At 41.8% G+C, this 27,432-nt stretch overlaps 1 protein-coding gene and 1 long non-coding RNA gene across 2 annotated transcripts; both read left to right on the top strand.

Annotated features, from left to right (window-relative positions):
* Window positions 1–4,284: 4,284 nt before the first annotated feature.
* On the top strand, window positions 4,285–17,838 carry LOC134392592 (veficolin-1-like). The gene is made up of 9 exons (XM_063117033.1): window positions 4,285–4,514; window positions 5,953–6,090; window positions 6,746–6,808; window positions 8,299–8,343; window positions 11,088–11,221; window positions 11,304–11,433; window positions 12,837–12,971; window positions 14,618–14,868; window positions 16,879–17,838. Exons 1-8 carry the CDS (start codon window positions 4,400–4,402, stop codon window positions 14,866–14,868), a joined length of 1,011 nt encoding a protein of 336 aa, XP_062973103.1. The 5' UTR covers window positions 4,285–4,399; the 3' UTR covers window positions 16,879–17,838.
* Window positions 17,839–18,748: 910 nt separating this feature from the next.
* On the top strand, window positions 18,749–23,320 carry LOC134393673 (uncharacterized). The gene is made up of 2 exons (XR_010025093.1): window positions 18,749–19,178; window positions 23,080–23,320. It is a non-coding gene; the product is annotated as an uncharacterized LOC134393673 (long non-coding RNA).
* The last annotated feature ends 4,112 nt before the right edge of the window (window positions 23,321–27,432 follow it).

The raw sequence follows: 27,432 nt of genomic DNA, 5'->3' as shown, positions 1-27,432 counted from the left end.
ATCTCTTGTTTTATGTTGGTTGGTTGATGTGTATGAGAGAGTTATGTGCCTTCTGCTCTGCTCAGTGTGTCTCCCAATTTTCCTTTGCATCTAGTTTCATCTTTTGCCATGTTTATCATGTCCCAGTGCCTTAGCATGTACCAGTATACAAACTCTGTGTATACTCAAAACATGGAAAGTGCAAATCTCTTTCTCTTTGTTCTGAACATCCTCCTTGTGTGATCAGAGAACATGGCAAAATGGAAGCAAAATTGGGCGACACAAAAATACGATAGTGATTCCTGCCTACCCTGTATGCAGAAGTATATTAGTTTGTAAATTAAAGAAAACTTTAAAAATCTCCTAAAATGGCCTGACAATGACCTTTGAGCTGCCGGGATCTGCTGAATATTGTCCATATCAGTTGAAGAATTTCATGACATGTCTGCATCTTCATCCAAAATTAAATCCTGGATGACTTAAATTTTGTCAATAACTGACCTGGTGTTAAAAAGCAGAACCTTTATACTTGGAGAACTACTTTTGCTGTCACCATGGATTCCTTTGGTAGAAAACAACCTGAAAGGAGGTAAGGCTAAACTGCAGCCTACCTTCCTTTCCCTGCAATGACCAGGTTGGAATCTCCTGTCATATTTCCCCCTGTGGTCTTAACTTGATAGCTAGGAAAACAGAGTTCCTCTATTTCTGCAGAAAAAAGTTTGTTCAGGTCTGGTTTATTATGTCATGCTCTCTTCTCAGTAAAATTACAAAATCTACAAGTAATTGCAAAGTATTGACCGTGTTCAGATGACATGCTAAGCCATGGTGGTTAAACGTTTTGAACAAAACGTTATGGCTTAGCGTGTGAACCATTCCTAAACATGGTGGCTACATAACCATGGTTTAAACATGTTCACTATTTGCTGCAAGAGGGTTAGTGGCCTAAACATGGCTTAGCATGTTGTCCGAACAGGCCCATTGTTGTTATAGCATTTTTATTTTGCTGTCATTGTGTATGAAGATGGATCTTTGCTCCAAATTTAAAATTCAGTGGGTATGGGGAGGTAACAAAGGGAGGGGAGAAAGATGCAGATGAGGATAATGAGAAAATATGTGTGCAGTTTTTCCTCTTTAGGGTTAGTTTCTGTAGAGGATAAGTACTAGGGGCACAAGTCAAAGGCTTTAGAGAAAAAGTGGGGTTTGAGGAAGGATTTGAAAGAAGAGGGAGGCAGGAAATCTTACAGGTGTTAGAAGAAAGAATTTCAGGCAGAAGGGATAGGATAGGAAGGGAGAAAAGGCAGAGTCATTTAATCTGGTGGGGAAGGCAGAATGCACAACTGTATTTTCCCCTTAATGCTCCTCCTTCCCTCGCCTGGCTTTTTTTCTGAAACATTTGGTGCCATCCAGTGGTTGTTCCCTTCACTTTCAAAGATTAGAGGTGAAATTGAGCTATTCCTTCAGGGGTCCTCTAAATCATTCTCTGCCTCCACCAATACCTGCTCATGAATTCTTGTACAGTCAGTGTGCATCAGCTTTCAAACTATTTTCCATACTACTTGGAAAGAATGATGGTTTTCTTCATAGCTGTGAAGGAACTGGTTCGTGATTTTTAATCCATGATGATTCGGAAACTCTTACATCCACCCCTGGCCCAAAGAAGCCCTTTTCACATCATTCACCTATAACCCAGCAATGGTGGAGGAACGATGTGAATAATAATGATGACAGACCTCTGAGCATGTGCAAAGAGAATAAGCTTCTCCACTGAGTAGCCACAAATCACCCTTCAAATATCTGGGAATAAAAAGCAGGTGTTCCAAACTAGTGGTTGCAGTGTCCAAGAAAGCTTCATTTTGGGTAGCTCATCTGCAAGCAAGAAAAACGCAAAACTTCCCAACTAGCTGGAACAATGCTTCCCACATACAGACTCTGTCCCAAATGTGGAAGTTACTGGACACTATCTGGGGCCCAAGTTTTACATCAGAACCTAATGCCAAGGTTGCTGCACCCAGCTAATTCCCAAGAAGTACTGACCTCTAAAAATCTCTTTAAAAATATTTAAAATCCCCATAAAAATCAGATGTAATCACACTGATATTCATTCTTACCACCAGATGCTTTTCTTTCATTATAAAATTACCAGGACCTGAGGAGCAGAACCTCTTTTTTCTCAGTCTTTTCCAACACGCTACAGAGAGTAAACGTGGCTCAGTATGGACAGGTGTAAAGTGATGTACATGGGGCAAAAAAGTCCTAACTTTGCATATATACTGATGGGGACTAAGTTGGCAGTGACTGGCCAGGAAAGGGAACTTATTATTGTGGCAAATAGCTTGATGAAAATGTTGACCCAGTATGCAGCTGCTGTGAAAAGGTGAATTCCCTCCCCTTGGGATCCCTTCCCTGAGGCTATGGGTTCTGTGTAAAAGAGGGAAGGGGGTTTCTCCTTCAACTCTTCCCTTTATACACTCAAACACCCAGTTGAAGGAACACTGTTTTCCCCACTAGGCTCTACCACTCTCTTAATACCGCTGCCACCATATAACCTTTATTTAATACCTTTGGTCTCACTGAGAGGCTACCTGAGAGCTTATAATTTATTATTTACACATAAGATGGTAAAAAAGATGTATTTGTGTGTTCAATAAAAGCTCTGAAATTAACGTTTGTTTTTTTCCTAACCTACCCTAACTTAATCCCAAAGCAAGAATCAGAGTGTTCCTGCATTCTCTTGCTCTAAACCCCAGCTGACTCTAAATAACTGTCTCATAGAATCACAGAAGGGGCCTAGAAGGCCATCGAGTCCAACCCCCTGCTCAATGCAGAAATCCACCTTAAAGCATACCCCTATTTAAACCCCACTCACCTCATGCTCTCCACCAATCATATGCCAGCACACCAACATTCCACTCACACTCTCTCCCCCTCCCACCTTAACTAACTTACCATATTAACTCTATACAAAAGACATAGAGTGTCATTAGATGAGGGGAAATCATGTTTCCTTATTGTCACTTCCCACCCACCCCAGTTCTGTTCCACGAAACTTTCCTTTTCTTCATGCAGGGGAAGAAAGAAGAAGTAAACAATGACGATGTGGCCATTTTTATTGTGCCACTTTTCCTACACACAAAAGGCAATGGTGGCACATTTCATTTTTTTAAAAAGGATTTAAAAGGGTCTATTTTATGACAGAAAGAAGGCAAGAAGGAGCGAGAGACACATGGGAGGTGGATGACGATGTCCAAAGGCCCCGCGAACATCCATAAGTGGGGAGTAACAAGCGTACAATAAAACACTCGTCTGATGATGTTCATAAACAACCTTATCATAAATATACATATAAATACACACATATATATATAACTCACATTACATAGCTTGACATCATAGGGATCTTTAGAAAAGGAATCAAAATTAAAAATGTCTTTAAACTAATTTTGGGTGCAACCCACACTGAGTATTGTGTACTGTTCTGGTTACTTCATTTGAAAAAGGATATTGCAGATCTGGAAAAGGTGCACACACAAAAAGAAAAAAAGGATAAGCAAATTTAACAAGAGGCTAGAATACCTCCCTTATTTGGAAGATTACAATGTCTGGTGATTTTTAGCTTAGAAAAAAAGTTGAGTAAGGGGCACAGAGAAGTATAAAATTATGTATAGTGTGGAGAAATCCTAGAAGCCAGGGTCATTCAGCGAAGTTGTATGATGGGAGATTCAGGATACAAAAAATGAGTATTTCATCACGCACTGCATAGTTAAACTATGGAATTCACTACCATAGGATGGGGTGAGCAACTTAAAAGGCTTTAAAAGGTGATTAAACAATTTTGTAAGTGATAAGGGTATCTATGGCTACTAATCAAGTTGACTATATATACTACTCCTAGCATTACTATAATACAACATTAAAGGAAAGGAAAGAAGAATGCTGTCAGGTTATTTCAGACAAGATGCCAGACCAAAATGGATATCTAACAGAATTACCACTTTATTATCAAGATCTATCTAGAACAGCGGCATAGCTGACTACCTTAGTTTGGACACAGTGCCACCTATAGTTAGAAGAGCAATATAAACTCCCCAATATAAACAAATGCAAAACAAAGAAAGTGCAGTTGAAAGGTTCACATAGCTCAGCGTGAAGAGACATTTGATGATTGATGGTGGCAGCAATTGCACAATTTGGGGATTTCAACCAATGTTCTAAAAACACCCCATATCCCTAAACACAATCTATGCAAATTCTTATGAAAGCAGGCATTGCAAAACAGAGGGATTCCGCAGAGTCCTCTTAGCCAGGAAATAATAGCATTTCCTCATTTTGCAGTTTACAGAATTGTTTGGAATTGCCACATATATAAGTGACTGATTAGTTTGGGCTCAGAGAGACATCTAGAGGGAGAGCAAAGTAGGTAATGCAAGACAAGATGACTGCCTCATTTTGCTTTCCCCTGGCTTTGTCATTCCTAGTTCTTGTGTCTATGGAGAGAGGAAGCTTTGGACAAGAGACAGAAGCCAGCTGCTGTGCACGTGAGTGTAAAATGGGAGAATGCAAAGAAACTGTATTTTCATAAGGTAAAAGTTAGTATGTTGCTGTATTAAATTTTGAGATATGGATGGATGCAAGAATGGTTAAATGTGGAAGAGAAAAAACTGACCCTGTTCAGATGACACCCAAAGCCATGGTTAGGCTGCTAACCCTTTTGCAGATTAGTGAGTGTGTTTAGACGGTAGTTCTATAGCCACCATGGCCACCATAGTTAGGAATAGTTCACACAACATGCTAAGTTCACATGACACACTAAGCCATAATGTTTAGCTCAAAACGCTTAACCACCGTAGTTTGGTGTGTCATCTGAACAGAGTGATTGTGAGCCTGTTCAGACAACATGCTAAGCCATGGTTTGACCACTAAACCTTTTGCAGCAATTGTTAGTGAGCATGTTTAAACAGTGGTTGTAGCCACCATGGTTAGGAATGGTTCACATTTATTTATTTATTTATTTATTTAATTACATTTATATACCGCCCCACAGTCGAAGCTCTCTGGGCGGTTTACAACATTTACACATGACGCGCTAAGCCATAATGTTTAGCTCAAAATATTCAATGACTGTAGTTTGGTGTGTCATCGGAATAGGGTCTGTGTCTTTTACTCTTGGTTAGGGTCAGAGAGGAGATACAAAGAGTAAATGTAATGCTTGCATTCTACCAAGTGGCTGTTAAACTGATATTGTTGCTTATTGTTACCAAGGAGATGACTACATTAGGGGAGGTTCTTGCCTTTTAATACAGGAGTGGTGGAATCATAAAGTGGTTAGTTTACAACTAGTTAATTTGTGGGCATTCCATTTAACTCTATTGGTCCATGTGAAAGGACAGGACCGTGTAACCTCGTCCTGTGGCCTCGGATTAGCTGTGGGGTGAGGTTACATGGCAGAAGCGCCATGTTGATGTTGTGCCCTTTGAAAAAGTCAGAGTAAATCCTCAACTTTTTCAAATCAGAGCATCGCGGGGAAGCCCTGCAGTGGCTGTGAAGCTGCGCCTGCGTCATCAAACTGATGGGGTGCAAATCCAGAGCCCCTGCAGGGCTTTCCCTGTGTGTAGACATCCCCCATGTCTACATAACCAACTCTCACACTATCTAGAAGTGAATACTTGAAACTCAAGGAGTTTTAAGTCTGGTTTCATGGAAGCAAGTAGAAGGGAACCAATCAACCAGATGTCATTGGACTGCAACTCACATCTGTCCTGGCCACTATGGCCAATCAGCAGAGATGATGGGGGCTGTAGTCCAACAATATCAGGAGGGCCACAGGTTCCCCATCCCTCATAGAATCATAGAATAGCAGAGTTGGAAGGGGTCTATAAGACCATCGAGTCCAACCCCCTGCCCCTAAGGAAAACCACCTTGCCTCACATAAGCTTATCACATAATTTCTCATTTGCACCCTTTTTCCTGTTTCAGAGCTGAAGGGCTCATCAGAGTGCGGAGCAAACAAGATCATCTTCCAGGGCCAGGCAGGGATACCAGGAATTCCAGGTGTGCCAGGAACAAGTGGACTACCAGGGACTAAGGGTGACCCAGGCCCCCAGGGGCCCCCAGGTAAGAACAAGCCCGTCTCCCTTGGAGATTTGCTGCCAGGCAGATCCAGGAGTTGCTTTGCTCTGCTTTATCATAACAATGAGGGAATTGGACTCACTGATCTAGTGCATTATGCTCTGCATTTACAAACCCCACAACTAGGAGAGAGGATATCAGGGGCAGCAGAGGTGGCTGGCTGGAGGGATGAAAGTGGTTTCCTTTCCCCAAAATATTTGTCAAGAGGGACTGTGTCTGGGACAGCCCTGCATTTCTGCTCCAGAAGAACGTTCCTAAGGGCCATTTCACAGGTTGGCCAATTAACTGCTACCGTGGCTGGATCCCATGGTGCTCCGGTGATATCTCTAAGGAAAGGGGGACAATGGCACTCCCTCACATGAGGAATTTCTCCTTTCCTGGGATCTGGCAATGCTGGAGAGGGAAGGATCAACACTGTTCACTCACCCCGAGTGATCCCCTCTCACAGACATAAATGAAGGTTGGGGTAGGGTCCTTTAGCTGAAATTGAACCAATGATCTCAAAACTAAACCTACCTCTCTCAGCCTCTCATCTTATGCTCTCCTCTCTAGATACCGCCTGTACTTTACATGGCTTGGAAAGACCATTCCTAGAAATGTTTAAATGTTCCCTAAAATAACACTTATTTTTTCTGCTCAGGTGAGAGGGGCTCTGCTGGGGCACTTGGGAAAGCTGGACCCAAGGGTGATAAAGGAGACAAAGGTAATGCACCTACAACTCCATAGAGCATTTAAACCTTTGGACACATTTGGTACCTTTAGACACATTTAGTACTTTGAGATACTGCTGTGGGAACCCCACAAAATGCCTAAGTGAGTTGCTGCTTTGGCATCTACCTTTTGTGTCTATGGATCTTAGGCTGAGTCTTAGAGCTTCTCTACATTAAGCAAAACCCCACACCCTTACCGGGCTTTCATTTCTGAAGTCTTCCCAGGTTTACCCTTTAGATGGTTCCTTTAGATGGCAAACACATGATTTGGAATTGAAAGCTTCCCTTCCCAACAATAATGTATATGTTCAGTGAAACAGTGCCATCTAGTAGCTGATTTATAGCACTAAACCAGCATTTCACGCTGCCAATATGGCACCATTAATTTTTATTACATTTTATCTCTGATCTTTTTGAAAGTGGGATAAAGGGGGTAAGCACGGGAAAATTCCTGAAGGTTGACAATGTCATGTAAAGGACCTACAAACTTCTGTGGGTGGCCAATCACAAGTGTGTAATAAAAGCCTCATGTAGAAATGTTCTTATGCACCAAAAACTTTTGCTTCATGTCTGTTGGACACAACAAAATCTCTTTAATAAGGGATTGTCTAATTTAGCTAATTGCTGGAAGTGCAATACAGCTAACACGCTTTTTGAAGATATGTTTTGGCAATGTCCAGTAGTTGTTGTTTTTTGCGGGGAGATTATTACATAGGAATTTTTTGTAATGGAACAGTTTTTAATATTCACTGATGTACACACTCTTTTACATTATTTATGGGCTGCATGGAAATTAGTAAATGGTCAGCATCAATGGATTCTCTGTGCCCTTTTGACAGCTAAGAGACTGATATTACAACACTGAAAGGATAAACATTCACACCTATAATTCAATAGACTGAGGACCTTACAATACTTCCAATATTTGAAAGGCTGGCACATAGATGCACCTTCAAATGGATACTTATTTGGATATTTGGTCCGTTTTGTTGCAGTCCATGTACACTTGCTAGAAAGTTGTATGCATTTCATGCAAACCCATAAATGTATATTTAAAAAACTATCTATCTATCTATCTATCTATCTATCTATCTATCTATCTATCTATCTTCATGTGTCTGCAGGCACATGTATATTATATTCATGTGTCTGTGGGTGCCCTGGGACCCATGGGTGCTGCTTTGAGGACCCCTGCCCTAGAGGGTGTGGTGGGGAATGCAAGAGCAAGGCCACAGGTGAAGCCTGGCCCACTCAAACGCTCCCAACCATACTCTACAATCGACATACTCTGTGCTTTAGTTTGCTTAAGGTTTCTGCAAAACAGGCCCAGAAGATGAGAGCTATCACTTATCTCTACTTCTCCATGTGAGGAGAGGGGAAACAAACATGTATAAAAACATAAATGATGCCTCTGAAACTGATCTCACTGGCTTGGGTACTGTTTTTGCTCATCTCACTAGAAGTCATGTTTTTCTTCCTACAGGAGAAGTTTGCAGCTTGGAGAGTCTTGGCAGCTGTCCACAGCAAGGTATGTCTAGTCTGCTTGTTTGGTTAGCTGGGGGTCTAATCTAATGCAACATGGCTGCAAACATCAATCACAAGAAAGACTTTATGAGGGGGAAATGCCTGCCACAGAAAGAGGGTGCTCCATGGCTCCAGTCCTCCTTGCAGGAAGTATAAAATACAGCTTAAAAACCTAGTAGGTTTTTACTTTAAAGTTCAAGCTGTTTGTTTGTTTGTTCGTTTAATTCATGTATATACTGCTGATCATATAAAAAAATCTGTAAATTGTAAGGTCTTCTATCTTTTAGCTGCACAGAGCATATCTATAACATAATTTGAAAGGGTTTAAGTCATTCCTTCTCCACAAGTACCCTTAGGAGCTGCAGTTTGGTGCAAATGGGGATTAAGGATCTTAATTCTCAGCATCCTCACCAAAACTATAATTCCCAGGATTCTTTGGGGGAAGCTGCAACGGTTAAACTGGTATAAGACCAGTAGTTGTTTGTAGTATAGATAAGACCAGTGAGTGCCAGTTTGATTCATGGCTTAAGCAGACTGGGACAAGCCATGAAGACTCAATTCCAAGATGGAATCACTCAAAGACTCTTCAGGCTTTTCTGCATGAAGCTTTTAACCTACACCTTTACTGAAGCTTCTACTTCTGAATTCTTTGCGGGATTAAGATTGGCTCCTTTACATGTGTTTTTTCCTGAGGCTTTTCTTTCTCTGCTTTTCTATATGTTCCATTACTCCACCGCTAGGTGGTGCTGTGGTATCGTGGACTTGTGCAATTACATAAGGCTTTTATAACATCAATCAGAGAAAATATCACAGTTTTCTCTTTTGGGGATGGGGGAAAACCCAGCAATAATGGTTGCAAAGTATGGGAGAGGCCCTGGAGGAGGATGTCACATAGAGGACTAACAAACTACCATGAGTACAACAAAAGCCTTGTTGAAAGCACATTGATGGTGCTATATAAATAAAATAATAATAATAATAATAATAATAATAATAATGGAAAGGCCCATGAGCTTGGCTGGGCTTATAGCAAAACCATCCAAAAATGAAGTTGGTAAACATTTAGGAATAAGCTTCACAGCTTCTTGGCAGAAAGTGGAAAAGTTCTGGAGCTAATAGAGGGAGACAGCAGAAGGCACCAGAAATGGTGGTTAGCAGAAAAGGCAAAATAAAACAGACGAGAGAGTGATTTTGAGCATCCATGCAGGCACTGTCCTGCAACAATAACAGATTATAAAGTAGGCTTTCAAGGTCCCAACTGTGCAGTGATTTTTATCTACACATTTAACGCAGAAACCCTATTCAGACATTCAAATTACTCACACTAGGGTTCTATATCATGTGGGGAGCCTCCCAGAGCAAAGAAGTCTCTTTGCTACATACATTTGCCTCCAATGTGTAGAGAATGAAAAGAGCGTGATGGAGGTGGGTAGAGTCCTCATCCCTGCACTCCCTCGTTGTGTGAATGGTGGAATAGGGATAGGATGGATGTACAAATGTGTATGTAAACATGACTGCTCCAGTCTGATAATGAAGAGTATATCTGTACCTTCTTGCTTGCAAGTACATTAGCAGGACTTCTCCTAAACTCATATCAGTGTGTGTGTTTGTTATATGCCCCCAACTTTCCACCAAAAAATGGAGTTCAAGGCTCTCAAGATCACCCCTTCTTTGCCAATACACAGGGCAGTAAAAATGTGATAACCTAGCCAGGTCTAGAACGACCTTTGAGCCACTATAGTCTCAGATGGAAGACCATTCTGGTTCGTGGTATGTGTATGTGACAATAACACTATGATAATCTAAAACAGTGGCTTTCAAACTTTCAATCCTTACGGAACACATTCTGCATCAGCTAGTCTCCCACAGGATCCCTGATTACATAGGATTCTGGGGTATCATTTTCAATTTCCAGAGCACATACTCAGTTCATGTAGAGTAAAAAATCGAAGCATCCACTGTGGCTAAAGATTGCAGGGGAAGATTAGGAGCAAGGAGCAAACTGATTTTCAAGAAATCCTGTGCACCATTACTGATCTTTTCATTGAGGACTCCTTGACAAGCTTTTAGGGAAGTACTGGCCCAGGGCAGCAGTCCTAAGCACACATAGTAAAAAGCAAGTCCCATTGAACATAGCAGGATTTATGTCTGAGAAAAGATTGCGGATATGATTCCCCATTTGCAGAAGGTGGTCTACTTAATCAAACGGAAACTGAAAAGCTGTATGATTGGCCTAAAATCACAGGAGGAGTCTGCACAAAACAAGATATATCAAAGTAATCATGATTCCAGAAGGCAACAAGTCAACCACTTTAAACCAATTGTGTAGATATCCTGTGAAGCTACTATAGGCCTGCTGTGGAGAACACAGATCCTCAAAGGGCATCCTGTGTAAACCAGTCCTCCCCAACCCCCAACACACACATTTCAATAATTGTGTAGTGTACATTATTAGTACAGCAGCTACACACCATGGGTCATAATTGACCGATAGATGCACACATAAGCTGCTTCCACACTAGCAGTTTTCTCTACAAGAGACATCCTTTGTTCAGTCATTTTTTATAGGGAATCGTCATGATCTCATTGCTGAATCGTGGCATGCAAATGTACATGAACATGAGCACACCTCGTCACACGTAATATTGTCCACAAAGAAGGGAGTCATGTGCTTTGACCTGTTTCCATATTTCTAGCCTGGAGATGGCATGAATTGGCCCTCACTTTCCTTCCTAATATTTCTCCTAGAGGCGGGAGCCAAAGACTGCAAGGAACTCCTGATACGCGGAGAGACCCTGACTGGCTGGTACACGATCTACCCCACCACAGGGAAATCAATTAATGTCTTCTGTGACATGGAGACTGATGGAGGAGGCTGGCTGGTGAGCCTTACCCTTTCAATGGAGTAAACTGGTTTGTCTTTCAGCTGCAACACCAAGATATCATCTCTCTGTCCCCACCCAGGTCTTCCAGAGACGACAAGATGGGTCAGTGGATTTCTACCGAGACTGGGAGTCCTACAAGAAAGGGTTTGGGGTCCAAACATCAGAATTCTGGCTGGGCAATGATAAAATCCACCTTCTCACCAGCTCGGGTAAGGCTATGTTTCCTTTTCTACCTAATGCTGGAGCATCTCCAGGGAAATCAGGAGTAACCCAGGGATTTTTAAGGAATTGTGGTGAAATTAGTGGATTGTTGAAATGGTTTTCTATAACATACAATTACTCACAGAATCTAGCAATAAAAGCTCTAGAATCAAGTACTTGAAGGTTTTTACGGTGGGATAAATGCCTTATTTTACTGGAACTACACTGCTAGAGAGAATTATAGTCATCCATATAGATGCTGCCCTTAAATATATCACCCCACCCCACCCGCCAAATGAGACCTTTTACGACACAGCCACATAATAAGCCATGAAGGCACAACTGTGTTCTGCTCACAACTATTTATAAGACTGAAATTCTATTTGCTTTCACTGAGATTAAAATGTGTAGTGCATTTCAGGGTAACAATGTAAATTTGGGGGTGTAAAACAGCTCTCTATTTTTAGCAGCCTGAAAGTTGCCCCAGAATTTATAGATGTGCAATGTACTTGTACAACAGGCATGGTCACCTATCCAGGAATTGAATTCATGTATAGGTGGCAAATTAATTTAAGTGGTAAATTAAAGAGGTAAAGAGCAGAAAGTTGTTCTCTCACACATGGTGAAATGTGCAATCATTTATGGGGAAACAACAGGAAAGCCAGCAGCAAGGATATGCCCCTCCTCATCCCCCACGCATTATATACAAGTGAAATGTTACGCAATTATTATTTGATCCACTTAGATGGGAGTATAGAATAAAATGGCAATGAATAGGGGCAATCAGAAAGGTTCCACCTCAATACCCTCCTTCATCTGTGTCACCACAGATCCTAGTTTGCTGCTGTGATTCACCCAGACTGTCTGATATAGAGATACTGACCTGGCTCACCCAATCACTGTGGCTTAAACACCGCATGCCAGGCTCCATTTGTCTGAGTCCCCACTCTGGCACAGCTTGTCATGATGTCCAAAACCAGATGGCATGGCTTGTTAGAGGGTTAAATAACCTTCAAATAACTCAAGGGCTGTTACTGGGTTATTTGAGTGTGGTTTAACCCTCCAACAAGCAATGCTACCTGGGTTCAGATGATATGACAAGCTGAGCCTGGGTGTTGAGTATTCAAATTGTGCCCGGCCTGCACAGCAACTTAAGCAGGCTGCTGTGATTTGTTTGAGCTGTGCTGGTCGTGTCAACCATTGCACAGTCTGAAGAGAATCATTAAACCATTCCTTCTCTGGTCCAGACCTCATGGCTTTGGACTGAAATGGCCCATGATCCAACTCTGACCATGTGCCCCTCTAATGAAAGTCCCCTGTCTCCATTATAATCCTAGTCAGGGTTCTATTCAGGGGTTTCTCTTGTCAGCAACGTTCACTCTCTGATATTTTCCATTCTTTTGGGGATCAGGAACACAACAACTGCGGATAGATGTAACGGACTTCAACAACTCTAGAACTTACGCTAAATATACCAGTTTCAAAATCTTGAACGAGAACAACAACTACACACTAGCAGTAGGCTCTTATTTGGATGGCGACATGGGTGAGTTACGCAGAGAATGCTCATTCACTTTGGCATTTACCTCAAGGTGACCAAAAACATAAAGATTGCCTTAATGGTTAGAATGGTCAATTCCAGCCTTCCTGTGCCCTCCAGATGTTTTGGATTACAATTGCAGACATCCCTGGCCATTGGAGCTGATGAGAGTTGCAGTCCAAAACATCTGAGGGGCACCACATTGGAGAAAGCTGGTCTATCTACTCCAGCAGTCTTCCATAATTTTAGTAGTTCTCTGGCAGGATAGGATAGGAAGATGATGGCCATGTGCTCCCACCATTTGATAATCAGAGGTATACTGCTTCTGAACATGGAAGTTCCATGTAGCAACCATGGATAGGGCATGTACAGATGTACAAAACAACTGCATGCAGCCTAATATAGTTATCCTCAATGAATTTGTTCAATCTTTTAAAAAACAACAACACCGTGGCAGCCCCTAAGGGCATGGGCAATTCATCTCTACATCTCATATTTGAATTTTATAAATTATCCATGCTTTGTGTGAAGAAATACTTCCTTTATCAGTCCTGCAACACAAATCAATTTCATTGGGTGACTCTCAAGTTCTCATCTTATGAAATAATGAAACAATAACACAATCAATCAAATATTATGTGTTTAGATGATTTGCAAGCCACTCTGAGAACCCTAATTGGGTGGAAGGTGTGGAATAGAAATAATTTTATAAATAAGTACACTTTATCTGTAATGTATTTTTATATATAATGTTCTAAACTTATATCATCCCTCACTCATCTTTTTTTCTAAACTAAAAACACTTTTGCCTTTCATTACAGGTTAGGTATTCCAAACTCTTGATGATACTTGGTGCCATTTTTGCATTTATTTTTTGCATTTCAGTGATTATTCTTTTTTTTTAAGACAACATAAGTGCTGTACAGAGGGTTCTAAATGTGCCTGAACTTAATAGAATCATCATGATGATGATGCGAGTCAGACATTGGTTCACCCAGCTCAGTTTTGTCTATGCAAACTAGTAGTGGCTGTCTGGGATTTCAGACAGGAGCAATGGTCCAGTGGTAAATTTTGCAGTGCCATCTCTCAACAATGACAGTCTGCATTAGCAGACTCCCAAGGAGATTTCAAACATTTAGACATTGGTGTGAATCCATATTTAAACAATCGTTCTAGCAGTTTTCATCTCCACATGAGCAAGTGTTTTGTAAAGGTAGTGGATCTTAATTGCCCGGTCAAGTCCCAGATTACCCCCACCCCCAAATACTTTACATCGCAACATGGAACAATGTATCATTGCAGAGAAGTTCAATTCCCCTCCAGCTACTGTGAAGATTACAGTTAAACTTGGATGGAACAGGGAAATCTGAGGGCTGTGGAAGATGGCATCAGTGTCCCTCCTGGGTACATCAAATAGGGGCGGTGCTGTGTCCTTAGCCCTGGCTCCACTTTACCACTGGAAAGAAGTCTTTCCCATTCCTACCTCAGCATTCCAGGGATTAAAATTACGAACTTCTGCATGCAAAGCATGCTCTCTGCCACTCTTGTCCCTTGCTTAATTCTTACAGTGCTGTGGCAGTGAAAAATGCAAGTTAATATTGCAGAAGGGAATGAAGTCAATTTAACGTGTCCTTGCTGTTTTCTTCTTTCAGGCGATTCTTTGTCAGGACACAACGGTGCGCCCTTCACCACACGAGACAGAGACAACGATGTCTACGAAATAGCAAACTGTGCTGTGTCTTTCAAGGGTGCCTGGTGGTACACTGCCTGTCACTCTTCCAACCTAAATGGCCTGTACCTCAAAGGCGAACACACTTCTTATGCGAATGGCATCAACTGGTCCACTGGGAAGGGGCACCATTATTCTTACAAATACACAGACATGAAAATTAGACCTCAATAGGTAAAACCTCTCTCGGTTCAGACTCTTTAATAGATCTGCTCCATGGGTTTACTAGCAGTTGGAACTTCCTTCTTTGGGATACAGTAGATGTTAAGTTAAATGTGTAATGTCTAGATGATCCTAACATTTCATTTTACCCTAGAGCAAGCATACAGGGCCATAATCAAAATTGGGAGCACCCTGCATTAGGGGAGGGGTTATACCTTTCCCCCAAGCCTACCCAAATCCACACACATACATGGGCTAAAGAGAGAAATCAATTGGCACCATTTGCAATTCAGTAGGAGGCTGGTTGCATCACTTCTCCCCTTGCTGATCTGCTATGTTAATGTCCAAAACTCCACATGGGAGAAGTTTATGCCTCTGCTCCTTCCCAGCTACCATAACCTCAGCCCCTGGGAAGGGGTGATGCTGGAAGGCTAAGTTGCTGCACACTGGGCTCCTCCCATATGACCCAGGAGCGTCTGACATTACCAGGACAGGGCAGGGAAGACTCAATGCAGCATTAGCTCCTTTCCTCAAGGCCTCCTTCGAAAACAGGTGGCTGTAATCCCATTACTTGTCACAAAGTATTCACACAAGCCCAGTTCCACCTGGCTCCATAACGCAATCAATAGTGTACTGAAGAGGCAGCCCCCACCCTGCACATAATGCCTGGGTAGATACCTGAGATCGCCCCACCCCGTATTTAGAGTAAAGGTGCAATGTGTCCCTTTCCAATATACATGACTACTATCATCACCTTGCTGTCACAGAAGCTGCAGCATTTTTCCTTATTCTGTGTCACAACTGTTCAATACTGCTTCCTGAGCTACTGCAGTGTTGCTGTGTATGTACTTTGAACCAGCATGTCGAGGAAAGGAGTTATACAAACAGAAGGAAGGAATGTGTGCAAATCCAAAGTCCAAGGTCTGCTAGGAGGCACAAATATGGAATGCTGCTTAATTCCTGTATTCAACTGTCTTACACATACCATGCACAATGAAAATTTTGTGATTTTACCACTTCCGTGATTGATCAAAATGTAGCTAGCAAGGCATTACAACCCAAATAGTCAGCTTAATTGCCCATTTTAAGGTAAGGAATAGAGTACATGCCCCCCAAAACCCCATCTCAACAGCATGCAATGGACAAATTTGTGTATGGTTAAATAAACTGAACGAGACTTAAGTTGGTCAAGATATACTTCTGCCATTCCTTTCAATAGGCTTACTCTGTACAGGATTAACATTGAATACTACCTTGTGGGTGTCCACAGGCAGGAGCAACGGTGAGCAGTTGACCCCACTCCTGGATAAGCCATACTCTTCTAGCTGTCATTTGATGATGCAAATCTCTATCCCTTGTAGACCCTGAGATATGAGGGAAAATGTGCAGCCACTATTCTGCCCATTTGTTTTGTGAAAAACTAGCCCGCTCCCACCTTCGTGTTTTTAGGCAATTAAAGTCATAGCACTCCACTATCTGAATGTGTTAACCCTTCTAGGTGTGTTAAGAATTTTTCGGGACTTATCTCTTAGGAATTGCAGGAACATTAAAATAAAATAGATATTCAGTTTAGCATAGCTGAGTTTGGGCAGCTGTGGGTCCAACAAAAAACAAAAGGTATTTGCAAAGACAGGAATTCATGACCTTTCTAATTAATATTGTGCTAATAATTTTTATGGGGCTTATAAACAATAAAAATATGTGTGGATACAGTTCATCATTATTACACAGAGAAACGGGGGGTTATACTGGTCCTTAAAATAGCCCAGGGGTTACTCCCATTTTGCAGCAGGTTATCTCTGTGTTAAAGTGATGCCTGTGATCCACTTTGGTTATCCAGTCTCCTGGTATGCTGATGCTTTAAGGAATTGCAGATGGGGCTGCAAGGCCAATTGCAGCAGCAGCAGTGCAATTTATTAAGGGCTGGAGTAGGTTGTTGTGATGTTTATATCTTTAAGAGAATCTGCCATTTATAGCTCTCGTAGAAGGCCCAAGTGGAACCTCTCCCCATTTCTTTTGCAGTGCAGGTCCTGGAGCTGAGACAGTGTGCCATGCAGCTCCTCAGAAGTGCCTTCTCATGTCTTGTAGTAATAAATAACCCTGAGCCCAATGTACATTTTAACTTTTGTGAAGCACTCAGAGAGCTTCAGCTATTGGGTGGTACAGAAATGCAATAAATAAATAAATGAAAACTGTTTCAGCAGTGTTTTCTGGTTATATCCAGATTTTGGCATATGAAGCAAGAAAAGAGAATACATTAACACACACACACACAAAACCCCAGCAGCTACAGCCAATGGAGTGGGGAGGGAACAGCCTTGCCCCTTGACCAGATCACAGGCACACCCCAAGGCATGCCCAATATGCAGGATGCAATTTGGGGAAACAAGGCACACTGCAGCGGAACTTCACAGGAGCCACGTTTGAGGGGAAAAGGTGCACTTAAAAGAACTTTGCGAAAATGCACCTCTTTGAGAGGGAAGCTGCATGGTTGTTCCAGAGTAGCAACAATGTCATGTGTCACAAACAACCCTGGTATACTCTCACTCTTCACAAGATCAGCTATGTAGATAGGGCCCTTGTTGTTACCTGAATCTATTGTGTGTTGCATACAGAGCATAGAGGTGAAGGGAGTCAGGGAAAGAATTAAGGATTTCCGCTGCTGGTGGACACCAGATCTAGCTACTGGGAAACAACAGAGGGATAATCCTGTCTGCCTGTCTTGGTAGACCTGGTGCCTTGTCACTGTTCAGACACCAGTTCTACCAGAAATGGTAGACTGGTTCTCTGATGTAATCAGGGCTTAAAAAAATGCAACCATAAACAAAATGTTCAGTTCCAAGAAAAATATGTAATTATTTGTAATAATATGTATGTAATACACGCAAAGTTGTATTGTCAGCTGATGTAAAAAAGCAGCCGATAACAATGTAAGTAGACTTCACTGCTACTCTCCAAAGCTGGCTTCCTTCGGATGTTTTGGACTTCTAGTCAGGCATGCTGGGAGTTGTAATCCAAAGCATCTGGATGGTACAAAATTGGAGAAGATTGCTCTAGAGGGTGTTCACCAACGTTTCCAAGATGAAGAAAATTATTCTGGGACAACTCATGTGAAGTTCTCAATGTTTCAATAAGGGCAGTAATGCCATAAAATATCTGACATGATATGCTAAAAAAAGCTGTAATGTGTTTGTGCATTTGGTATTTATTCTCTTGTTCCTAGGTGTCTGTTTTGTCTGTAATTTCAAATAAAGTTTTGTTGGCGTTCACGATGCTTCTGGAATATATAACACTATTCTATATTAGAGAAGTTCAATTCCCAGGATCTTCTATCCTGTGTGGGCTTCTAAATGTCATGGAACGTGACAATAAATAACAAAGAGCACTCACAAGGAAAACACATGTACATTGTAGTAGTGCATGCTATGCACATGAATTACAACTACAAAGTGCTGTGCAAACTTTGCCACACACCCCACCTGGAAAAAATCCCTGTGGATGTCCATGCCTGTGCCATGTGAAATTATAAAAAGCAGACAAGATCTAGCAATGTTATGCAGAAAATAGTAGGTGTGTGTAATTTAAGCGGAGAAATGGAGCCAAGGGTTAAACTCACCACCACCACCACCACCACCTCCATGCCATCTTTTCAGTTTGGAGGGGGAACTTCTTTTAATGGAAGTGGCTAATCTTAACTGCATTCTCAAATAGCATGCTTATTGTGTTTTAATCTTGTGCTGTTTCTTTTGGAGTTAACACAGCCACCCTTTACTGACCTCAGAGTGCACAGCATGGTTTTATACTCAGTGAAGTCATGCTTTTTTTCCCCTTTTCCTTTTTAGTGTTGCTCTTTGGAACAAGGCTCTCCAAAAACCAGCCACACCTACATGAACTCACTCTTTACAGAGGTTCTGAGTTAGCTTCAACATTTCACATTGCATGTAAAGGCAACCTTGTGTGGTTGCATGCTGCTGAGGAAGTAGCCAGGAAACCCAGCCACCAATTGGAGCCAAGCTATGCTAAATTAATCTTGCAGGAACTGAGACACTGGACTTGTTTATCGCTCCAACCTCTTGCAAACTTTCAACTGCCTTTGACCAAGGCACTTGTTGTGATATCGGAGGCTGAGCCAGTTAACACTCCCTGCAGTAGCACATACACGCAATTTCAGCAAGAGCTTCAGCAACTGAAAAGCAAAGCACCAAGAGAACATGCTGGGTTTTCAGAAGACATTCAGGTTCCTGAATGCAACAATGAGGAGTCAGATTGTTCCTAGAGCAAATATTGTTACTAAACCACCAAAAGAGAACATATCTGCAGCTGTAAGTACCTTTTCCCACCAGGAAGTCAGAAAAGTATAATATATATAAGCTTGATCATTACATATAATGTGTGTGTGTGTGTTGTCTGTTTACATGTTTGTATGTAAATAGTTTTTATTGGGCGGTATAGAAATGTAATAAATGAAATGTATAGATATTTTATTCAGGTTTCTGAAGATGAGAACAGTAAAAATGGAATTGCCTAAACTGGGAAGTATTCATTGTATTCAACCACAAAACTAAAACTATGGTTTTGGCTATGTTAAGGAAAGTATATATTATGGGACAAAATAGGGAAGTCACCTGTTTCTTAAGTATTCTACTTAGGGTAATCGTCTGTCAAAGAGGGGCAAAGAAACCCAGGTCCTTTTATGTTTTTTTCAGACTGACTGAAATGGGCTTAAACTGAAAGCAAAAATAGAAAGAGCACATAAGAGGAGGCATTCCCAGCCTTGCAATGTTCGAGCACAAACTGGCCGTGAAAAAACGCTTGCCATATTCTGGCAGAGGAGCGGATAGAAGTTTACCTTAGACTTTATAGACGAGGCAGACACAGTGGTTTTCAAGGAACTTCTGAATTGTTATTGAAACTAAACAAAGCAGACATTCTCTCATTATCACTAATGCCTTCCTACTTTCACTAACCATCTTCTCTTAAACACTTTCTTCACTCACTTTCAGGGTGAGGGCCAACCTATACATGTTTGTAGCCTAACAGTAGTTCTTCCTCTTCCTCAGTGAAAAGCACCTGCAGTGGCCAAATCCTGACCATAGTGTGAGGGGGCAAGAGTTAACCCTTTCTCCCTCCCTCATGTAATTTGCCCACTGAAAATCTATCGAGTTGCTATTTACAACACCTAACACCTTAAGGAGCACGCCAGTTCCATTGAGGCCATTTTCTATGGGAAAACAGCCCAGGGTTGGGATCCAGGGCCAAATCCCCCCCCCCTCCCCATGGCTTTTTTATTAAGAAAAAACCATTGCAGGTTCTAACTGCATGTTTAATAGTGTACTTAAGGAAACATATAGCTTGCACCTCACTCAAGGGACATAACAGGTTTATAACTGCCTAGAACCGGAGTAGTCAATCTTTTAGGGCCTTCGACACATTTGTCAATTTGAAAAACTGTCCTGGGCACGGCCACAACATAGCTGCCATGGAAAGCGTGGCAAAGGACAAGTAACCTGCTCAAAAGGCTGAGTACAAGGCAGAAGTGGACCGTGAGCTCCAACACAGTAAAAAAACTCCTTTGAACCCACATTTTTCACCACCAGTAGAAACCTATTTCACAGCGATCCCAGCTGCTGGTAAAAAAATATTTTGGGGATAGGGTTCAGCACTTTGGATAGCTTCTTTAGAGCGTTGGCTGGTTCTGACTGAAACCCAGAATGGATTCATAGCCCCACCAAAATCAGAGCCACCATCCTCCTCTGGGCACACGTACCAGGAAACTGAAATGCAAGAACTTCATGCCTCATTTATGACATGCTAAAATTAAAAGCATAAGCCAAACTATTTCCATTATGATGAAAGCCTATTGGCCCACAAACATCATCCAAATCTGCATGACTATTGCTTCAACAAGATTTGCATAGATATTCATTGGTTGATGGTAGAGAAATTAAGAACAAAGAAAATAAAAGTGTAGATACTTCATTTCAGCACCTTCATTTTTAGGAAACATCACCCACATTTCCAAGTGGAGTGCCCCCAAAAGCAAACATATACAAAATCACATTTGTATGTAAAGATCTTTGGCTTTTTTGTGTGTCTCTCTTTTGAGTATTATCTGATACCAGAAATACTACATATAATGGAATTTTGCATAGGTTCCAAAACTGAGCAGGAAATCTGATAGTGAAAGAAAAAAATGTTTCTTGCCCTTATGCCGAAGTAGATCTGCTTGACCAGTATGTGGACATGGTAACCCTATTCCTGCCCCTATGACCTCCTTGGAGTACAAACTGTATTCACAACATAATAAAATTAATGCTCACACACATATATTTAAATACCCATAGGTAGTATCTACAGAAGGCCTTACTAATAAACACGGAACTTTTGCTCCTATAAACCAGTGGTTATGTTTCTGTGGCCTCCAGTCATGCCCCCCTTTCTTCATAACACATGCCTGGTGCTCATTACTTACCAAGAAATGCCGTCTTGCCCTCACACTACTCCTTGCATAGTTTTTCCAGATGCTGCCACAATTTTATTGGTTTCAGAATAAAGCATACAGACTTATATTTATAAATCTATAAATGTAAACATATTTTTTAAAGTTGCTCCAATTATTCTGGTCTTTGCTTTTTTGTAGCAAAGAAATTAGATTTCCTTGCTGACGATTTTTATTTTTATTAATCCAATGGACTGCCCAGGCCAGGCTAATAACAACTTTTGAGAAAGTGCCAATTTCTGGAAAGATTTCCCCTTTATTCCTTGATCAGACGACTTTCACCTCAATTAAATTATGTAGGTGAAGTTAAACAAAGGTTGAAAATCACTTTCACATATACCCTGAACAGGATAACCATATTTCACTTATGTCGCAGTACACAAAAGAATATGCATGGCCGCTACGGTGCCACTGATTCTCTACATTACAACTTGTTCAGGTGATTTATGATTGGGTAGCTCAAGCAGGCGTGCACTACTGCTCTCAGTGCGGACGGACCTGAAGGTCAAACTATTGCCAGTGTGCCCTTGCAAATAGATTAGGCTGCAGACCCAGAAGTAATTTAACGGCCGGGAGTGCCAAAGACCACTGCACTGTTCAGCAACACATTTCTGAGCTGAATGAAGCCTTTGCTTATGGCTAGCAACAATGAGGCTCCAAAGACTGGACCCTATTTATGTTGAATGATGGAAGTCACAGTTGCAAATAAAGTGACACATAGAGTAACAGAAAGTGCAATGGCACCAGTTTAATAGAGGACATTGTATGAACTGTACAGCCGGAGCCAAATTATGCCATATAAATGTAGTTATTACAGCTGCTGGCAAAGTTCTCCTGAGCCAGACTCCGAAACAAATTGCAGGTGCTGGATAAAGCCCTCCTGAAAACTGAGGTGATATTTACAAGATCCAACATGCCCCTCTGGCTCAGATTTTGATTTCCCATTTTTGGCATCACCCATCATTATCACCCACCAAACCAACTCCCTTGCCTTAGCTCAGCAGTTGTGGGAACAGTTGTGGGTGAAGAGCAGAGGGGATGCCCTGTCCCTTCCTGTTCTGTTGCTAACAGTGATAGTCTGGAGGGGAGTATGGATGATGGCATTCTCCCAAGGTTTGTGCTGCTAAAGGGGAGAGGAGATCATTTGGGGGCTGCATAAAGGAACTCATTGTTTTTCCAAGCCTGCATGTTACCTCAGAAAAATGTCCTGGGTATTTTCTGTGAAACTCAGAACAGGTTCCCAAGCTAACGTGAGGAGTATCTTGGAGATCTCCCCTTTTGCTAGTATGTTATTTATACCCTGCTGTTCCACCAAACTCGCTCCCAAAGCTTTTTACAACTCAAATTCACACAAAGGTTCAATATATTATTCAATATATGCATTCACATCTGTCAGTTGGTGATAAAAGCCAGGTTTCAGGGCCTTTCCGAGAGAGGGTAGGAGCTACAGGTGAGCTCTGGCTGGCTGATGGTGAAGATGTCATCCCTCAGAAGCAGCTCTTTCACTCATCTGCAGTATTTTCTGTACTAGTGAGATAATTGAGAGCCCTTTCAAATAATGAATAAACTATCTCAACTTCACCCAATCATTCATAAGTGATAACTTACACACAAACTCACCTCCCCCACATGGAAGTCTATATGACAACTGGTCAATAACCAGAGCAAAACACTACATCTGGAATGCTGCTCACAGTATTTATGTCTATTTCTTCATTTTACAGGATCAAGCTATTGCAATGACAGTAATATTTGCTGCCTTCTTGATCCCGTCCGGTTGGATTTTGAGCCATCTGGAGGATTACAAGCGCCCGTCCAGTGATTGAAGGACAAGCAGAAGAAATCTACTAATGAATATGGTCACAAAGAAGGGAAAGCCCCAAAGAAACTTGTATCTTCTCTGATGGGAAGCTATCACTGGAAGTTTTTATAATGAATAAATTTTAAGAATCCTAACAGCCAAAACAGGATTTTATTCAGAAAGAGTGCACATTGCTGATGACAGAAATGGATAATGGCCTTCTCACTGCTCCTATTTTTTTTAAAAAAGGGACTTTATGGGAGAGGCATTGCCAATTTCACCTGTGCTATTTTAAATAATCCACCCATGGCTTATTTCAGAGAATGTAAGGTGTTCTCTCTCTCTCTCTCACACACACACACACACACGGGTGTGCGTGCAAAACAATAACTCTTACCTCCTCTTTCCTCATCTCCCCCCTCCCGCCCCAATGAAAACTTGTACTAATGCTAAATGTGGAACCTGGCAGCTAATAGACTGGAGTGGTGGTAGGATAGGGGGAAAAGCCCTTAAGTAGTGTCCCACCTTGCAATTTGTATTACTAGGGGAAAGAGGATAACAAGCTAGACTGCTTCATCCTAGCCTCCAGAAAGTCTGGGAAACATGAAATGGTGATTTGTATTTTGGCTTCAAAATCCAGACAGCGGGTAGCTTTGTGGGGAAGCAGGGGGATAGGAAACATGGATAACTCACCTCCCCTGTAATATCTGAAGCAGGACTCGTGGATGCCTCTCCCCATCCTTCCGCTGACTTGCATGAGCTGTCTTTGCCTTTGGAACTCACACTTGATACCACAAGGCAAGATACTTATGTTTTGCTTTGGACATTACACAATTGCAGAAACAGGTAGCATAAACCGTTGCCCCCCCCCTCATGTTTAAATAATTACTTAAAGCAGGGGTGGGGGAATCTATTTTGGCCAGAACTGGCACAAGACAAGCACATCAGGGCCACTCCACTGTGCCCGACACATTTGTCCCTCACACACACATCAGATGCAACCCACACTTCCAAGGAGCCATTCCTTAATGTGCTGGCTGAGTCACCCCCTGGCATTGCTCACGGTGCGTCATGTCAGAGCAGCTAGCAAAGTGGACTCAGCCAATGTCTCAAGCCACAGTTACTCAAAGCACTGGCCTGAGCATTGACCAGACTTGGCTTCCCTCTTGCCTTCCCTGATTGGGGAAGGTGAGGGAAGGAGGTTGACTGAGCCACGGCCTCAAGGAGCACGCAGGGTTGCAGCTCAGTGGCTCTCCTGCTCCTCCCTTTGTTCTGACAGGGTGGAGGCCTCTGCAGGCTGGATGGGCTGAATACAGCCTGCAGGCTAGAAGTTCCCGATCCCTGGTTTACTGACACGACTAAGATACTATGTGTATGCAAGTGTTTTAAACCCTACTGACCATAGTTGAGTAGAAATTCAACATTGACATTTTTATGTGATCTACAAAAACAGGTCCTCAAACAGAGGACGAGATGACCTTCTTGGCAATGCCTGTTGAAAAAGGTGTGTGTTTTAGTAGGCACTAATAACCCAAGAGGGTTGTTGCCTGCTTAAGTTGTAGTTCAGAAATGTGACACAAATAGCTCTTAATCAAGAGTGCCTGCTGACCCAACTAAATCAAACCCACCATATTTGTGCAAAAAAGCTGAAGAGGAATGCAATTCTCTACATCTGGAACTATTTTTTAAAATAGTGTTGTTCCTGTAAACTGTCCTGTAAATTATGGATTGAAAGATAGCATAGAAATTATTTCAAATAAATAAATAATCCGGCAACATTCACAAATAGAGCCACTAGCACATATAAAAGTGTAAGTAGCTAGTCAGATCTGTGCATATGCTGTACTACAAATGGTAACATCTGTGTCAAGAAAAATTGGAAAGAAATCTTCAGCTGGTATATGGGAGTGGCTAAGCGACTAAGCTGTGAATTAGATAGCTTCCAGTTCAAATGTTGCTTCTATCACAAATTCACTAGCTTACCCTAGGCAAGACACCCATGCTCACATAGAATCATAGAATAGTAGAGTTGGAAGGGGCCTATAAGGCCATCGAGTCCAACCCCCTGCTCAATGCAATATGGAAGCAATACTGACTTACCTTACAGGGTATTGCCCACACCTTTCATCTTTGCAGCCTCAAGGACTAGAAAGTTGCCTTTTAAAGAAAACAAGGTATCACATTGCTTAGTTCTATTTTTTTTAAAAAAATCTAAAACTGCACGGCCAGAGAATCATAGGATATCCTCAACCTGGGCTATAATGAAATCTGTACACCAAATTTCTTTACCTTGGTAACAGCTGCTGCAAAACAAGCTGCATTTAAAATCTCATTGAGGAAATGGGGCAGGTGAAGTGTCCTAGATAAGGTTGCAGCTGGAGCATCCCTCCAGCTGCCACTTCGGTTGGGGTGGCTTCACTGGGGAAAGTGTACAAGCAGCAGGGCTGGGGCCCTAGACAGCAGCGACACAGCTACCAACCTGACTTCAGCTGGTTCGTGGAGAGCCAGGTAAAGGTCATTCAGCCCACCCATGTTCCCCACCACATTTAAATGAATGGAACTAGAGAAGAAGCAAGCTCTATTGGAATAGGGGTGGGTGTTGTTGTTGTTTTTAAAAAGCTGAGAATAAAACAGTAATTGTTAATTTCTAGAACGAGATGTTGGGAACACAACTCTCTCACTTTGAAGCCCTTCTGCCATTCCCTGGTGTGTGTAGATTTTTCAAATAAGTTCAGTTCTGAGGGAAAATGCACACTGCACAGTCATGATGAGCCCTGACACAAATTAAACCCCACCATTTTTATTCTTCTCCCAGCTCATTTAGAAAATCTAAAATCTAAATCTAGGTAACCTAGAGATTGCACAACAGAAAGAACAGAATACAATTAGCTGTCTTTTCAATTTAGCACTGCCTTCACAAGTCACTCAGGCTGCAATCCTACACACAGTTATCTGGAAGCAAGCCCCATAAACACAGTGAGATTTACTTCCAATTAAACTTGTATTGGGTTGTACTGTCAGTCCTCCAGAATGCATGTTTTTCAACACAATCTCAATGTGACAGCTTTTAACTGAAATTCATGGCTGCAAACAGCAAGGAACATGTGACTCTGGACTTCTCACAAAGACAGCAAGCCTCCATCTGGGCTGCACCATTCCAGATTGCAGGTGGGGTACGCAATGATATGCTACACATGATTTGCTAGAATTCACAGAAATGGGATGCAGTCATACAAGAGTGAGAAATTCACCGCATCCAAATCACAGGCAGCCAACACAACCTATGAGAGTTATTGAGTGAAGTGGTCTTCAGCCTCTCATCTTTCATTACTCTCAGTTAACCATCATGGAGCAAGGCTGTGACGCTGCTGTCAGAAGGCTGCTTGAAACATCAGCCTCCTACATACAGAAGGCAGCAGCTGACTAACAGACTTTCAGGCTTGATTGTTCAACTACCCTGTGACTTGCATTTCCTCAGCCTCTTCCCTCTTGCAAAATTAGCAGATGACAAATAGTTATGGTAAATTCCAGTTGTTGATTTTGTTACTTGAAGCAAGCTATTCAATTCTTTATAATTGCTTATAGTGTGTTTAAAAGAGCAATTGTTCTGTACCATCAGAACAGTCCATATAATGCTGATTTAGAGAAAAATCTCTGGTGGTGTAAACTCTACACCACAGTAATTATCCCACCACCACACACATACCAGCCCCCCCACCCCCCAATCCCATACACTGAATGGGAATCTGGATAGAAGCACAGCTTTAGTTAACTAGCCAACACATGTGCAAGTCAAAAGTCATCCTGACAAAGGACCCGTCCAGCATGGGTGAACATCCCGGCTGTGGCTGAATGCTAGAGAAGGTGAGCATATTTGATGATAAAGCCTTACCAGATAAGCCCAGGTCTTTAGATATCTATCCCAGCTAAAGAAAATAAAACTTAATAGTCACTGTATCCTGCTTTTTTCAATAGAATTTTAGCATTTAGAAGATACGTTTTAAATATACATATTTCAAAATAGCACTACATAACCCCTTCCTTTATCAAGTCAAGACTCATCACGTTATTGCTGGAAAGAGACCGGCAGGAGCACCGAGAACAGAATCATGTCTTCCATAGACACAATCAGCAATAATTACTTTAACTCAATTTATCTCTGAAGGGCTGAAGGGTACAAATACTACTTTGACACTTAGTTTAGGACTTCTTAAATAGGACTGCTGCTCAATCCAAGACGCGGCGTAAAAGCACACCAACAGAACTGCACAAGAGG

The sequence above is a fragment of the Elgaria multicarinata genome, chromosome 2, assembly GCF_023053635.1.
Source record: "Elgaria multicarinata webbii isolate HBS135686 ecotype San Diego chromosome 2, rElgMul1.1.pri, whole genome shotgun sequence".
Taxonomy (NCBI): domain Eukaryota; kingdom Metazoa; phylum Chordata; class Lepidosauria; order Squamata; family Anguidae; genus Elgaria; species Elgaria multicarinata.
Note: the sequence above shows the minus strand (reverse complement) of the source record. Positions and strands in the feature narration are given on the sequence as shown.